The 17,206-nt window shown below is 46.0% G+C and overlaps 1 protein-coding gene across 2 annotated transcripts in view; it reads left to right on the top strand.

Annotated features, from left to right (window-relative positions):
- The window catches only part of LOC147106616 (potassium voltage-gated channel subfamily KQT member 1), a 932,501-nt gene extending 915,681 nt beyond the window's left edge, over positions 1-16,820 (top strand). For both annotated transcript variants that reach the window (XM_086007627.1, XM_086007626.1), the window contains one exon: positions 14,512-16,820. In XM_086007627.1, the coding sequence (XP_085863753.1) occupies positions 14,512-14,712 (201 nt within the window). In that variant the 3' untranslated portion in view covers positions 14,713-16,820. The remainder of the gene's footprint in view (positions 1-14,511) is intronic.
- The last annotated feature ends 386 nt before the right edge of the window (positions 16,821-17,206 follow it).

The following is a 17,206-nucleotide window of genomic DNA, read 5'->3' as shown; positions in this document are numbered from 1 at the left end:
TTCTCATACGACAGTCCCACCATCCCAGGAATCAGTCTGGTGAACCTTCCTTGCACTCCCTCTATGGCAAGTATATCCTTCCTTAGGTAAGGAGACCAAAATTGTACACAGTACTCCAGGTGTGGTCTCCCCAAGGCCCTATATAATTGGAATAAGACTTCTTTACTCCTGTACTCAAATCCTCTTGTAATGAAGGCCAGCATACCATTTGCCTTTCTAATGGCTTGCTGCACCTGCACATTCACTTTCAGTGACTCATGTACAAAGACACCCAGGTCCCTTTGAGCATCTGCATTCCCCAATCTTTCACCATTTAGGAAATACTCTGTCTTTCTGTTTTTACTACCAAAGTGGATAACTTCACATGTATCCACATTATATTCCATCTGCCATGTTCTTACCCACTCACTGAGCCTCTTCACATCCTCTTCGCAACTGACACTGCCACCTAGCTTTGTGTCATCAGCAAATTTGGAAATGTTACATTTAGTCCCCTCATCCAAATCATTGATATAGATTGTGAATAGCTGGGGCCCAAGCACCAATCCTTGCGGTGCCCCACTAGTCACAGCCTGCCATCCTGAAAAAGACCCGTTTATCCCTACTCTCTGTTTTCTGTCTGTTAACCAATTCTCAATCCATGCTAGTATATTACCCCCAATTCCATGTGCCCTAATTTTGTTCACCAACCTCTTGTGTGGGACCTTTTCGAAGGCCTTCTGAAAATCCAAATACACCACATCTACTGGTTCCCCTTTGTCTACTCCACTAGTTACATCCTCAAAAAACTCCAATAGGTTTGTCAAACAAGATTTCCCTTTCATAAATCCATGTTGACTCTGCCCAATCTTACTCTTAGTTTCTAAGTGCCCAGTTATTGCATCCTTTATAATAGATTCCAGCATTTTTCCAACTACTGATGTGAGGCTAACAGGTCTGTAGTTCCCTGTTTTCTCTCCCTCCTTTCTTAAATAGCGGGGTTACATTTGCTATCCTCCAATCTGCAGGAACCGTTCGAGAATCTATCGAATTTTGGAAGATGACAACCAATGCGTCCACTATCCCAATGGCCACCTCTTTCAAAACCCTAGGATGTAGGTCATCTGGTCCTTGGGATTTATCGACTTTTAGCCCCATTAATTTTGCTAGTACTGTTTTTTACTAATAATAATTTCTTTAAGGTCCTCATTCTCGCCACACCCTTGGTTTTCTCATATTTCTGGGAGGTTTTTCGTGTCTTCCTCCGTGAAGACAGAAACAAAGTGTTTATTTAATTTCTCTGCCATTTCCTCATTCTCCATTATAAATTCCCCCGTCTCTGACTGTAACCTACACCAGTCTTTTCCTTTTCACATACCTATAGAAGCTTTTACAATCCATTTTTAAATTTTTTGCTAGTTTGTGCTCATATTCCATTTTCCCTTTCTTTATCAATTTCTTGGTCCCCCTTTGCTGATTTCTAAAAAGATCCCAATCCTCAGGCTGACCGCTTTTTCTGGCAACTTTATAAGCTTCCTCCTTTGACTTAATACTAGCTTTAATATCTTTTGTTAGCCATGGTTGGATCACTTTTCCTTTTGGGTTTTTATGCCCTAGAGGAATATATGTTTGTTGCAAATTATGCATTATTTCCTTGAATGTTAGCCATTGTATGTCCACCTTCACACCTTTTAGTGTAGTCTCCCAATCTACCATGGCCAACTTGTCCCTCATACCCTTGTAGTTTCCTCTGCTTAGATTGAAGACCTTAGTTTCAGATTGGACTACATCACTCTCAAACTTAATATAAAATTCAATCATATTATGGTCACTTGTCCCGAAAGGCCCCTTTACCACAAGATTATTGATTAGCCCTTTCTCATTACACAGTACCAATTCCAGAATAGCCTGTTCCCTGGTTGGTTTCTCCACATACTGATCCAGGAAACGATCTCCCATGCATTCCAAGAATTCGTCCTCCACGCCATTAGTGGTAATTTGATTTACCCAGTCAATATGTAGATTAAAGTCCCCCATGATTACCGTATTGCCCTTGTTACGTGCACTTCTAATCTCTTGATTGATACTGTGCCCTACATTACCACTACTGTTTGGTGGCCTATACACAACTCCCACCAATGTTTTCCGCCCTTTGCTGTTTCTTAGCTCCATCCAAACTGATTCCAGTTCTACATCATGATCTGCCAAGCCAAGATCTTTTATCTCTACCGTACCAATCTCATCCCTTATTAACAGCGCTACGCCACCTTCTTTTCCTTTTTGTTTGTCTTTCCTAAATGTTGAGTACCCTGGAACATTCAGTTCCCAGCTTTGGTTACCCTGCAACCATGGGCTGGATTTTCATTCAGCAGTTGGGAAGGAGGCGGGACTACAACTATCGGGTTTTAGTCCCGCCTCCATCGACGTCCGGCCAATCCACGTGATTTTCCCTTGATTGACCTTGTTGAGCCCGCCCAGCGGGCTCAGCAGGCCAATTAAGGGCCACCCGGCAACAGGTGACGTCACAGACTGAAATTTCATCTGTCAAGAGGTGTTGACAGATGAAATATCAGTGTTTCACAGCTGTTTGAAGCTGTCAAACACTGACAGTCTGACTTCTAACCTGAGTCCTTCTCCACAGACTCAGTTAGAACTCTCACCGGCACTGAAAGCTGCAGGCTGTCACTTTTGACAGCTCGCAGCCATTCTGCTTTCAGTGCCGGCTGAATGATGGACTCCCGAAGCCTAGAGGAAGAAAGGCTGTAAAGGTAAGTACAGGTAATTTAAACTTCTTTACACACTTTAGACACACCAAACACACTTACCTTTGCACTCATGCACCCATCACTCACCTGAACACCAACATCGCAACCCCTCCAAGTCCTTCAACCCGACGGCCCGCCTGCTGTAACCTGGCGTGGTTTGGAGCCGTCGGGAATCCCACACGACACCCCTCAAAATAGGGATTAGGCTAAAAACTGCCTGTTAACTACCTGTTAACAGGCAGTTAATTGGCACTAATCCCTTCCCGCCTCGGGTCGGCGGGTCCCAGTGCGGGGCGGGTACCCGCTTCCTTTGAAACTTACGTGGAGGCGGGTTTTGGGAGGGATGGTGTCGGGCCCCCCGAATTCGGGATTTTAGCCCCCCGCACGCCTTAAAGGCCGCCTCATGGCACACTGAAAATCTAGGCCCATGTCTCTGTAATGGCAATTATATCATACCCATTTACTTCTATTAGTGCCATTAATTCATCCACTTTGTTGCGAATGCTACGTGCATATAGATAATGGGGGGAAAATTCAGTTGGTTTGCGCCTCCCGTTAGTGCCTTAAGAGGGCGCTAATGGGGCGCAAAGCAACTAGCGCCCGTGTGTGGCGATGTTTGCGTCACTCACGAAATTAACTAGACATTTTGCGGCAGCGCTAAACACTACTGCCACGATCTCCTGCGCCGGCAGATCGTGACATCAGTCGAGTGTGCAACACCCCAGTAGCGCCCCGGACCAGATATTAAGTGACGCCCTCTGCCTTACTGCCTGTTGCTAGCAACGACAGGTTGAGGGGAGCGTTTTGCAGTCAGGAAGTGACTGGGGGAGCGCTATTTAAAGGCGACCGCTTCCTGCCTTTTTTTGTTGGTGACATTTTTGCATCACGCATTCTGAGAGAGAGAGAGAGAGAGACTTCTGGAGAGATTCAACGCTGTGTGAAGGAGTTTTGGGTACTGAGCAGCACTTTGCAGGTTCATTTTGATTTGCCCTTCCTTGTATCAATTTAGAAGAGACTGTGGGGGCTGCACTCTGAGCTCTTTCCCTGGGTCTCTCCATTGTTCTTTCCAGCAGATTTGATGTACAGGTCTCTCCAGGCCAAGATTCAAGGCTACAATGAGCAGGATGTGGATGCAGAGCAAGATCAACCCTCCCCTTTAAGAACTGGCTGGCGCCATTGTGTCTTTGTTCCATTGCTGACTGACATCACATGAGCTTCACCAGCGCTCTGAGGAAGCGCCTCGCTCCTCGGCCTTTGCGCCTTAAGACAGGTGTGCAGCGCCTGATTTAGCGCTCCAATCAACTCATGGGGCGATAGAAGCCAAGTTTGCAGTTGGAGGCGATAATTAGCGCCAGGCGCTAAACTTTGCGCACGGCCGATAATCGCGCCCCAAACGGGCGATACTGAATTGTTCCCCCAAAGTGCCTTCAACTTTGCCTGTTTAATATTTTTCTGCACTTTGACCCTCTTTACTGTTGGCCTTTGTTTCTGCTCCCTACTAGTTTTGCTGACTACTTTTCTAACTTGCACTTCCAGCTTTGTTTCTCTCTGTCCTGGGCCTACACTTAGGTTCCCAGCCCCCTGACAAACTAGTTTAAATCCTTCCCAACAGCACTAGCAAACCCCCCTGCAAGGATATTGGTCCCGGTTCTGCCGAGGTGTAACCCGTCCAGCTTGTACAGATACCACCTTCCCCAGAATCGGTCCCAATGCCTCAGGAATTTAAATCCCTCCCTCAGGAATTTAAATCCCTCCCTCATATAGATTGTAAATAACTGACGCCCCAACACTGATCCTTGTGGCACCCCACTAGTTACAGCCTGCCAACCTGAAAAAGATCCGTTTATCCCTATTCACTGTTTTCTGTCCGTTAACCAATCCCCTATCCATTACCCCCAACCCCATGAGCCCTAATCTTGTGTAATAACCTTTTATGTGGCACCTTATCGAATGCCTTGTGGAAATCCAAGTATATTACATCCACTGGTTCCCCTTTATCTACCCTGCTAGTTATATCCTCAAAAAACTCTAATAAATTTATCAAACACGATTTCCCTTTCATAAAACCATGTTGACTCTGCCTAATCATGTTATGATTTTCTAAGTGACTTGATACCACTTCCTTAACAATGGATTCCAGCATTTTCCCAATGACTGATGTCAGGCAACTGGCCTGTCGTTGCCTGTTTTTTCTCTCCCTCCTTTCTTGAATAGTGGTGTTATATTTGCAACCTTCCAATCCACTGGGACCATTCTAGAATCTAGGGAATTTTGGAAGATCAAAACCAATGTATCCACTATCTCTTCAGCCACCTCTTTTGGAACCCTAGGATGTAGGCCGTCAGGTCCAGGGGATTTGTCGGCTTTTAGTCCCATTAGTTTCTCTAGTACTTTTTTTCTACTTATATTAATTACATTAAGTCCCTCACCTTCATTAGACCCTTGGTTCCCCACCATTTTTGGTATGCTTTTTGTGCCTTCTACTGTGAAGACAGATACAAAATATTTTTTTAATGTTTCTGCCATTTCCTTATTCCCCATAATAATTTCTCCTGTCTCAGCCTCTAAGGGACCAATGTTTACTTTTGCTACTCTTTTCCTTTTTACATACTTGTAGAAACTCTTAGAATCTGCTTTTATATTTCTTTCCAGTTTTCTCTCATTCTATTTTTTTGCTTTTTATCAATTTTTTGGTCAACCTTTGCTGGTTTCTGAAACTCTCCCAATCCTCAGGCTTATTATTATTCTTTGCAACATTATAAGCTTCTTCTTTCAATCTAATGCTATCCTTAACTTCTTTAGCTAGCCACGGTTGGATCACTATTCCCGTGGAGTTTTTGTTTCTCAATGGAATGTATTTTTGTTGAGAATTATGAAATATTTCTTTAAATGCTAGCCACTGCTTATCTACCACCATAACTTTTAATCTATTTTTCCAATCTACCTTAGCCAACTCGCCCTCTCATACCTATGTAATTGGCTTTATTTAAGTTTAAGACTTTAGTTTCGGACTTGGGCAAGTCACTCTCAAAATCAATGTGAAATTCTATCATATTATGATCACTCTGCCCCAGAGGATCCTTTACCATGAGATTGCTAATTAACCCTGTTTCATTACACAATACAAGATCTAAAATCGCCTGTTCCCTGGTTGGTTCCATGACATATTGTTCTAGGAAACTGTCCCGAAAGCATTCCATGAATTCGTCCTCCAGACTAATTTTGCCAGTTTGATTTGTCCAGTCTATATGAAGATTAAAGTCCCCCAAGATTATTACATTACCTTTGTTGCAAGCTCCTTCTATTTCTTGATTAATATTCTGTCCAACAGTATAGCTACTGTAAGGGGGCCTATATACTACTCCTACCATTGTTTTCTGCCCCTTGTTATTCCTTATCTCCACCCATACTGATTCTACTTCCTGATCTTCGAGCCAAGATCCTTTCTCTCTACTGTCCTTATGTCATCCTTTATTATCAGGGCGACTCCCCCTCCTTTTCCATTCTGCCTGTCTTTTCTAAATGTCAAGTACCCTGGAACATTTAGCATGGAGCATGATCTATGACAGGAACAGATTTGATTAGCCAAATATCTCATATCAAATTCCTCTTTCTGCTATTTTAATGGAGAAAGGTTGATTTGCACTTCAGAATACCTCATGACATCTCTCAGAAACCTTTCAAAGTGTTTCATATGCAATGAATTACTTTGACATGCAGTGACCATTGTTATGTTGGTAAATTCAGCAACTATTTTGTACATCAGAAGATCCCACAAACCCTATTTTTAGTGGTATTGGTTGAGGGAAGAAAATTGTCCAGGGTATGGAGAGAATCCAATTTCTTCTTCAAGTAGTGCCATGGGATCTTTAATGCACCCCTGAACAGACATTGCACTGGAGTGGTCCCCACCACAATCTCCGTTACCTAGCCATCGACTCCATCGCTCTCCCTGGCAACTGTCTGAGGCTGAACCAGACTGTTTGCAACCTTGGTGTCATATCTGACCCAGAGAGAAGCTCACGACCAAATAGCCATCACTAATACTTACTTCCACCTCTGTAACATCACCCAGCTCCACCCTTGCCTCAGATCATCTGCTGCTGAAACCCTCATCCATGCCTTTGTTACCTCTAGACTTGACTATTCCAACACACTCTTCGTCGGAAGTTCAAGGATTTTGACCCAGCGACGATGAAAGAACAGCGATATATTTCCAAGTCAGGATGGTGTGTAACTTGGAGGGGAACTTGCAGATGATGGTGTTTCCATGCACCTGCTGCCCTTGTACTTCTAGGTGGTAGAGTTCGTGGGTTTGGGAGGTGCTGCCGAAGAAGCCTTGTCAAGTTGCTGCAGTGCATCTTTTAGCTGCTACACACTGCAGCCACGGTGCGCCGGCAGTGGAGGGAGTGAATGTTTAAGGTGGGAGCTGCTTTGTCCTGGATGGTGTCGAGTTTCTTGAATGTTGTTGGAGCTGCACTCATCCAGGCAAGTGGAGAGTATTCCATCACACTCCTGACTTGTGCCTTGTAGATGGTGGAAAGGCTTTGGGGAGTCAGGAGGTGAAACACTCACCGCAGAATATCCAGCCTCTGACCCGCTCTTGTTGCCACAGTATTTATGTGGCTGGTCAAGTTAAGTTTCTGGTCAATGGTGACCCCCAGGATGTTGATGGTGGGGGATTCGGCAATGATAATGCCATTGAATGTCAAGGGGAGGTGGTTGGACTCTCAGTTGTTGGAGATAGTCATTGCCTGGCACTTGTGTGGCGCGAATGTTACTTGCCACTTATCAGCCCAAGCCTGAATGTCGTCCAGGTCTTGCTGCATGTGGGCATGGATTGCTTCATTTTCTGAGGAGTTGCGAATGGAACTGAACAATGTGCGGTCATCAGCGAACATCCCCACTTCTGACCTTATGATGGAGGGAAGGTCATTAATGAAGCAGCTGAAGATGGTTGGGCCTAGGACACTGCCCTGAGGAACTCCTGCAGCGATGTCCTTGGGCTGAGATGATTGACCTCCAACAACCATAACCATCTTCCTTTGTGCTAGGTGTGACTCCAGCCAGTGGCGAGCTTTCCCCACCCCGATTCCCATTGACTTCAATTTTACTAGAGTTCCTTGTTTTTGTGTTATCCAAGATTATGTGCTCAAGTCCCTGGAGTGGGACTTGAATCCACAACCTCTGATTCAGAGGTGAGAGTGCTACTATCTGAGCCAAGGCTGAGTCCAAGGGATGTGCAAAAGAAGTGAAGACCTGGCATAATAATGCCATTCTTCCTGCCTGTGACACCCAAGGAACTAGGATTAGGGAGGCCCCATGGTGTCTGTGTGTGCAGCATATCTGGAGTGTGAAAGTTAGTATGCAATATATATCTAGTGTGAATAATGTGTACGTGTGAGTGCGGTAAGCGGATGCTTTGTGTGCTGGTCTGGGTAGATAAAGAAGTTACCAATAAGCATAAAAGCCAATAGCAGAAGGATCTGCACCTGTAATGTTTAAGCATTCCAATGCAGTGACCTGCCGCAGAGCACAGTCTAGTGAAATATGAGATGTGAATAGAGGAAGGTACAGAGTCAAACTCGTGGGCACAGGCTGAATGTTCCTTTTCAGGGCTTACCCCTATTGAAATCCAAGCTCCACCATCAACGACAATGGAGCTTCCGCTCAGAGTAGGGAAAAGACCTGAAATGGCAGAGCCCCCGCCTCCTGATCGGACTTTTATCAGAAAGATCCCTGTGCAGCTTTAAACATTTCCTGTGTACTTTTCATTTGTGCTGCTGAAAACTAAAAAACACAGCCTCAGAGAGAGACAAAAAGAAGAAAGAAAGACTTGCATTTATACAGCACCGTTCACGACCACGGGACGTCCCAAAGCACTTTACAGCCAATGAAATAATTTTGGCGTGTAGTCACTGTTGTAATGTATAGAGTATGGAAACACTGCAATTGTAGTGCCAGTTTGCTAATTAGTTAGTAAGTATTATTTGTTTCATAGGTAGTTATTCAATTATTTGGTGTCATCCATGGCTTAGTGGTAGCACTCTTGCCTACTGAGTCAGAAGGTCATGGGTTCAAGTACTACTCCGGGGACTTGAGTACATAATCTAGGGTGACACTCCAGTGCAGTACTGAGGGAGTGCTGCACTGTCGGTTGTGCCATCTCTCGTATAAGACATTAAACCAAGGCCCTGTCTGTTCTCTCCCTGATATGCACAGCCAGTTAGCAAGATTCTCTGTCAGAAAGTCACTTATTCTGGGAATCCACTATTTGAAGATGAGCAGGGGAATTCTCCCCAGTGTCCTGGTCAATATTTATCCCTCAATCAACATCACTAAAACCGATTATCTGGTCCTTGTCACATTTCTGTTTGTGGGACCTTCCTGTGTGCAAATTAGCCGCTGTGTTTCTTACATTACAACAGTCCTAGATAAGTGCTTTCGAATGTCCTGGTGTTGTGAAAGGCGCTAAATAAAGTTTCTCTTTATTTTCTCCCCAGTTGTCTCCTTTGCCTTCCTCTTCTGAAGGTGTTGATTTCATGCTGGGGGGGCCGCAGGTATACCACGGGGCGGTGTGGGGGATGGGGCCGCAGTGGGGGCGTAGGGGGGCTGGTCACCCTCTGGTCCTTCGTCCAAGCAGCCGTTCTTCATCATTCACTTTGACAGTGACTGTGGACCGGCTATCCCTCACCCAACATCACTAAAACAGATTATCTGATCATTATCACATTGCTGTTTGTGGGAGCTTGCTGTGCGCAAATTGGCTGTCACGTTTCCCACATTACAACAGTGACTGCACTTCAAAAGAACTTCATTGGCTGTAGAGCGCTTTGAGACGTCCGGTAGTCATGAAAGGCGCTATATAAATGCAAGTCTTTCTTTTTCTTTCTTTATTCAACAACAGGGGCATGGCAACATAGTCCAGCCTTTGCCCTCATCTGAGGCCCATGTGTGCATACTTATAGCAGGACTCGCTGGATAGCGATAAGGAGCGGGAAGCCCTGCACAGCTTTCCCTTTCCTAGCCGAGAGTCGCTGAAACTAATTGTAGCATTCTGGAAGGGACAACTGCAGAACCAGAGTTGGCAATAGGGAAAGAATGGCAGTCCATGAGGAGAACCTGCCTACAAGGCGGGGCCAGTTTTCTGCATCCGCACTGCCAGCGGTGATTCTCACCCATCGGTGGTTCACATTGGGAAATTGCAGGTGCACTCCGTGTCGACTTCAACAGACCAAAAACCGCAGGTAACCTTCCCTCCCCATTCGACTGCACAGTCAGCAAGGTTCCCTGTCAGAAAATCACTTATTCAAAGAACCATCCCTAGCATGTCCAATAAAGTTAGGAGTCCCATTTTCACACTGTTCCCATTCCAGCATCGACGTATAACATCAACATTAAACTGTTGACAGTGTTATGGGCTTCATACTTGACAGCCTGCATATTTGAAAGAAAGCAGCAGGAGTAGGGATTTGCACCTGGTCCCAGGCCCCAGTTTAGCTGGTAATTAAAGCAGCTCGCAAGCATTGGCCTGCAACAGAGGCAGAATGCTAATCCCGCTGGTACACCTGGCCGAACAATGCTGACTCTCCCACCTCCAGCATTGTGAAATTCTCTGCCTATTGACTCTCTTGTTTGCATAAAACCTATTTTCTATTAACAAAATAAATTACCTGGGCCGGTTATGGGAGAAAAGACTGGGCCTTGGGAAAAATGTGTTGCCATCTGTAATTTGTTTATACCCTGGGAAGATCAACATAAAAGGGTTTGTTCCTTAGTAAGAGTGAAAGAAAAAATACTTCCAAGTCGGTTTGATTTAACTGTTTAATGTGTAACAACAACAACTTGTATTTATATAGTGCCTTTAATGTAGTAAAACGTCCCAAGGCACTTCACAGGAGTATTATAAGACAAAAAATTTGACACTGAGTCACATAAGGAGAAATTAGGACAGATGACCAAAAACTTGGTCAAAGAGGTAGGTTTTATGGAGCATCTTAAAGGAGGAAAGAGAGGTAGCAAGGTGGAGAGGTTTAGGCAGGGAATTCCAGCGCTTAAGGCCTAGGCAACAGAAGGCACAGCCACCAAAGGTTGAGCGATTATAATCAGGGATACTCAAGAGGGCAGAATTAGAGGAGCGCAGATATCTCGGGGGGGGGGTTGTGGGGCTGGAGGAGATTACAGAGATAGGAAGGGGCGAGGCCATGGAGGGATTTGAAAACAAGGATGAGAATTTTGAAATCGAGGCGTTGCTTAACCGGGAGCCAATGTAGGTTAGTGAGCACAGGGGTGATGGGTGAACGGGACTTGGTGTGAGTTAGGACATGGGCAGCCAAGTTTTAGATGACCTCAAGTTTATGTGAGAGGCCAGCCAGGAGTGTGTTGGAATAGCCAAGTCTAGAGGCAACAAAGGCGTGGATGAGGGTTTCAGAAGTGGATGAACTGAGGCAAAGGCAGAGACGGGCGATGTTACGGAGGTGGAAATAGGCGGTCTTTGTTATGCTGCGGATATGTGGTCGGAAGCTCATTTCAAGGTCAAATGTGACACCAAGGTTGCGAACAGTGAGGTTCAGCCTCAGACAGATGTTAGGGAGAGGGATGGAGTCAGTGCCTAGGGAACAGAGTTTGTGGTGGGGACTGAAAACAATGGCTTCGGTCTTCCCAATATTTAATTGGAGAAAATTTCTACTCATCCAGAACTGGATGTCGGAGAAGCAGTCTGACAATTTAGAGACCGTGGAAGGGTCAAGAGGAGTGGTGGTGAGGTAAAACTGGGTGTCGTCAGCGTACATACAGCGCCTTTAACATAGTAAAATGTCTCAAGGCGCTTCACAGGAACGTTATCAAACAAAATTTGACACTAAGCCACATAAGGAAATATTAGGACAGGAGACCAAAAGCTTAGTCAAAGAGGTAGGTTTTAAGCAGCAGCTTAATGGAGAGAGAGGTGGAGAGGTTTAGCGAGGGAATTTCAAAGCTTAGGGCCTAGGCAGCTGAAGGCAATGTAGAAGTGCCTTTATACACTGTGGCCTACCAAGAGAGCGCCCCAAGTGGTTACAGTGGAGTAGGGGAATGGACTAAATGGCTGTTATCATCTTATTATCCCACTCTGGTACCTTGAACTCTGTGCTGGTTATAACGTGCTGCCTGATTCATTGGCGGTTTCTGCCTATCTCGGTCTCATGTCTTCAAATGCTTCTCGACCTATAGTGTCTGCATCTGAGTAAACATGTTGCAGCTGCTTTTTTGGTTTAATTTCCTTTCTTCGGAGTCTCTGTACCTCGTCCTGTACCTGAACAGTATAATCTGAAGGATCTGTCTCTGGCTATATTTAACTCCCCACATATAACGCAGAGGCAGCTGCTTAAAGCTTCCTCTCATGGAAGGCTTCTTATCTGAGCTTCACGCTCCTGCAGATTGGTATCACTCTGGAGAATTGTTTGCTTCTTCCTCCAGCACTGTGGCAATCCGACTGCATCGCTGCATAAGACCCACTCAAGCAGCTCCTTATCTGCAGCTCCTTAGACCTAAGAAGCCACTAAAGAAAGAACTTGCATTTATGTAGCAGCTTCCACATCCATAGGAACATCACAAAGTGCTTCACGGCCAATTATGTACTTTTAAATTGTGATCACTGTTGTAATGTAGGTGAATGCAACAGCCAATTTGCGCACAGCCAGGTCCCTCAAACAGCAATGAGATAAATGACCCAGGTAATCTCTTCTGTGTTGTTGGTTGAGCACTAAGTGTTGGCCAAGACACTGGGAGAACTCTGTTACTCTTCTTCAGATAGTACCATGGGATTGTACATCCATCCAAGAAGGCAGACGGGGCCTCAATTTAATAGCTCAACTGAAAAACACACCTCTGACAGTGTCGTATTCCCTCAGTAGTGCACTGAAGTGTCAACCTAGTTTAAGTGCTCAAGTCTCTGTGCATTGTGAAGTCAGTATTAATTTGACTGTGCCCAAATGTAGGGATTTGCCTTTTAACTTTGTTTTCACCATGACTTTCACCAGTCATGATGCAAAATGGATCCAAAGAGTATTGCCCGGAAGCAAAAACCAAATAGAATGCTGCTACAACAGAAACCTGAACTGTGTAAAATGGAGAAGCCCTGATTTTACCCTAACCTGCCCAATGAGAGCGGGGTGAGTGCGGGTCGGATGCCGCTTTTACGCCCCGCCTAATTTCACACTCCATTCAAGTCAAGCCGGACGGGTTAGGTTAAAATCAAGGCTAGAGATTCAGAACTGTTGTTACCCAAAGGGATTTGGCAGAGGTAGGCACAATAGGGCAGATCTTCCTCTGGACCCACCCCTCTCCCCTCCCCCACTAGGCACCCAACATACCTGAGGTGTGCTGCACCTGTCAGAGGAGAGCTGCACTCAGATCTCTTGGCCCAGGACTTGTCCAGGCACACTCCCAGCATATAGGCCCGATCCCTGGCTAGGCCTAACATTGGAAAGCAGGGCAGCAATCCCGAGAGGCTTGCAGCTGCGCCCCTTGCTGCCGGAACTGGGTTCTTTTGGAGAGCGATAGCAACACTCTACACTTAGCTGCCTCTGATTGTAAGATTCAGGCTGCCTCCAGGATCCCCACAGATTTTGCTGGTCCACAGGATCCTGACATAAGGCCCAATGCCAGGTATCTGCAGGTGCCTCTCCCCTGGGGCACTCAGTGGTCAGCTGAGGAGAAGGGAGGCAGGAGGCTGGAAGCAACCTCTCTCGTACTATTAGCATTGCAACATCTGCAGGGCCTCAGTTTAAATTTGGGGCAGGATCAATGTGTGCGGGGCCGTGGCCAGCGACAAGCTCACAAGCAAAGGCCCAGTGAGATTTAGGCCGCGATTTTATGCTTCGAAGCGGCTTGGGAGCGGGTCAGCTGCCTTCCGGGTTCCAGTCCCGTCCCCAACTACATCCGGCCCACAGACATAATTTTACGTCAGTTGGCCTTGTTAAGCCCACCCTGCAGGCTTGCCGGCCAATTAAGAGGAAGCCGGTGTCAGATGACGTCATTCGATGATGCGTCATCTGCCGGTTTTCTTAAAGGGGCCAGGCGGGTTGACGGCAGGTTTCCGACCCGCTGTCAATCTTTGCGATTTTTACCGGATGTCCCGCCTTCAAACCCGCCCCCTGAGCGCCAGCAAAATTCCGGCCCCACTTCCATATTCATGATCGGTCTCTCCTTTTTCCTCTTTGCTGCACCTGAGAACTGAGTGCTCCCCAGGTGTCATGAAGAGGAAAATCACCCCAAATCTCTCCTAACCTGTGGGACTTTGCAGGGAAGGGGTACAAATCTCTCTCTCAATCAATGGCGATTTAGAGATGTAGATCTTTTAGCTAATGGCAACTTGCAGTGGCAGGCTTAACATCTCTTCATCAAATGGAATTACTCCTGGTGGAACCCAGACCAGAGACTTGAGCACAAAATCCAGACTGACACTCCATTGCAGTACCAGAGATTGTCTGGTCATTATCACATGTGGCAGCTTGCTGAGCGCAAATTGGCTGCTGCGTTTCCGACATTAAAACCAATTGAAATACTTTTGAAGTGTAGTCACTGTTGTAAAGAGCTTTGTGATGCCCTGAGGTTGTGAAAGGCGCTATATAAATACAAGTCTTTGTTTCTCTCTTTCTTTTTATATAGCAAATATACAGAGTGATGTCGATGTGTTTTAAAGCCAGCTAACTGCAAACATGTTCTTTACGTTGCTGCATCTATTGTCAAGTTCCCATTGAGTGATTGTGCTTCCTTTCTCCGGCAGTTTGTACACATGGATCAGAAGTTAAACACCATCACAGATATGCTGCACCATCTGGTTGCCAACCAGCAAGGACATCCACACCCACAGATTCAGCCTCAGGCACAGGGAACCGTTGTACAAGCCGTTGCGTCGACGCACAGCTCCCTGCCCAGCTACGAGCAGCTGACCGTGCGTAGGAAAGACCAAGACAATGTGGCCTGATCTCTGATTCTCTGCTGTTTCAAATTTAGTAGCATTACAGAGATTGCAAGAGACCTCTTGGATAATGTAAAATAGGCCTCAAGGTTACGCACATAACTGGCACAAACCTCGGGGGGCTGACGATTTACTGAAAAAGTGTATGGAACTTGAAAGCAGCCACCATTAGACTGTCCATGTTTTCTCGGCCTAAACATCCCTTCCGATTCCGGTTTGCGGATCTCACCAGCTTCGCAAAGAAAGAGCTCTTCGTACCATTCTCTCGAGCCTCGGACTTCTCCCAACCACATTTCAAACCCTCCTCTGGTCGTTCGTTTAGGCAAAGGTGAAGACTATGCTTGGACAGCCTGTAAGATAAGAGGAAAAGACTAATAGCACACAATGTGAAGGCAAATTGTAATCCTTTTTAGAATAGACATAAGGTTTTAATTGCAAAAATCAAAACATTGTATGATCGAGGAAAGAAACGTGAACACTTGAAGCTCAGTGTCAGTGTAATGCGTGCACTCCCCACCCACCTTCTGAGTGGCAGCCTAAGATGTATTTAATTGTGAAAACTTCCCATCTCTTCTCCATGCCCATTCTACTGTGCAGATATACCAACCACAGGGGTGACACTCAGGCAAAATCAATGTTGGGTAAATCTTTCATCCCAGTTCATTCCGGGTAGGCTGGATTGGTGTTTCTTTTCAGGATCGTGATGTGTGTATTTTCTCAAAAGCTGCAGTGCTCCACACTTGGGTTCACTCAAGTTATTATACTTAGTTTCCCTTCCCCATTTTATTTTTGAAAATCTTCAGGCGAGTGGGGCTGGTATACTCTGAGCCACACTTCTCCTTTTAGCTGGGACGGTTGAGATGGTCCTGACTAAACTATTCCCCAGTCACTGTCAGTACAACCTGGCAACTCATTGACAAGTGAGTCATTAATGTGGGGCAGCCCAGCCCAGGGTCTGCTGGGTTTTCCTCACCTCCCTTTCCAAAAATCCTCAGGGTTGGCAGCCCAACATTTTACTTCTAATAATATTTGCCTTCCCTCAACGAATAAAGTGAAGCATAGTTATGTGTTTCAACGAAGATGCCTTGCATGATTTAAAGGAAAATCACTGGGGGGTAATTTTGACTTTGTGCCATGGGGTAAAACGGGCGATAGCGAATCAGCAGCCCGTTTTACATCTGTCCCGATTTTTATTTCCATGGACTGCAATCATGAGTGTTGTAAAACGGGCCTATTCACTATCGCCCGTTTTACAGTATCGCACAAAGTCAAAATTAACTCCCCCACCACCCCCCCCTGCCCTGCCTTTTCTGTGACCAATACTTGAGTCTTAATTGACTGCAGTGTAGCTGTTGTCAGGTACTGTGGTGGAATAGGGGACAAAGACATGAGGCAACACTCAGTTAAGCTTGAAACCTCAGGGGTCATTTCATCGCTCGGATAGTAAACTGACAGAACAATTGCCCACTCACTTTGTCAGCTTAGTGCCCAAGTGGGGGAGGCGAAAATGACCCCCTTCTTGTCCTAAAATGTTGGCAAGTCCAATGTACCCATCCAGTCGGGGGTGGATCCCATAACATTCCAGAGTGAAATTTACGTCGCCTTCCAGGCGTCCTGGATATCCAAATCTGGAATTTGTGTTCCTAACCAGCCAATCAGGTCCTACAAAACCAAAGGCCCACGAGTTTATTTACCAATAGCCAATCTGGTGTGTGACTGCAAGCTACAGGAATTACTGTTGCTGTGTGGCAGCAACCAATCAGATGATTACTCCAGTGATACAGAACAGGCAGCACAAGATCTCGTGGTAGGTAAAATTCAACTACGGTAGAGGGTAGGGGGGAAAGACCAAAACGGGCGGTAGTGGATTATAAACCCTGTCCGATTGAAGTCAATGGAATGGAAAATCGAGTAGGATGTGCAACAGGCGGCCAATCCGCCTATTTTGCGATCCCTCCGCCACCGCAGTTTAACTTTACCCCCCACGGTGTACAGTTGGTATGGTATTGAGTCAGACAGTGTGGGAAGATTCAGGGTTCGATGACCAGTCTCCACTGACCTTAACCAGGGGCCGGCAGTTAGGAGGCGCGACAGTTTGCTTCAGCACCCCTAGGCTAGGGAGGGGGGTGGGGTGGGGGGGGAATATTCAGTCACTATTGCTGATTGTTAGGTACTGGCCTCTGCTAGGAAGCGCACACGTGTAGAGGTCCAGCGAAATCCAGATCAGGTTCAATTGTGATGCACTCCATGGTCAAATTCCTTGTTGAGACTTATAGCAAGATCTGCTGCTGGCTCCGCAGCGTAACCCAGAAGAACGCAGTGGCATATTCTTTGGGAGCCACTCCTCCTGTTCCTGCTTACCCTGCCACTTCCGGTAGAATCAGGCATGTAATACATCGAGCCGAATTGGCGGGTGTATGATAATTAGATGCAAATGATGGGAATATGTCATGTGATGCATTTGCCATCATTTGTGCCTTTACAACGCTGGGTGCCGGGG

Source organism: Somniosus microcephalus, chromosome 15 (assembly GCF_052327205.1).
Source record: "Somniosus microcephalus isolate GS21.2 chromosome 15, FLI_Smic_1.0, whole genome shotgun sequence".
Classification (NCBI taxonomy): domain Eukaryota; kingdom Metazoa; phylum Chordata; class Chondrichthyes; order Squaliformes; family Somniosidae; genus Somniosus; species Somniosus microcephalus.
Note: the sequence above shows the minus strand (reverse complement) of the source record. Positions and strands in the feature narration are given on the sequence as shown.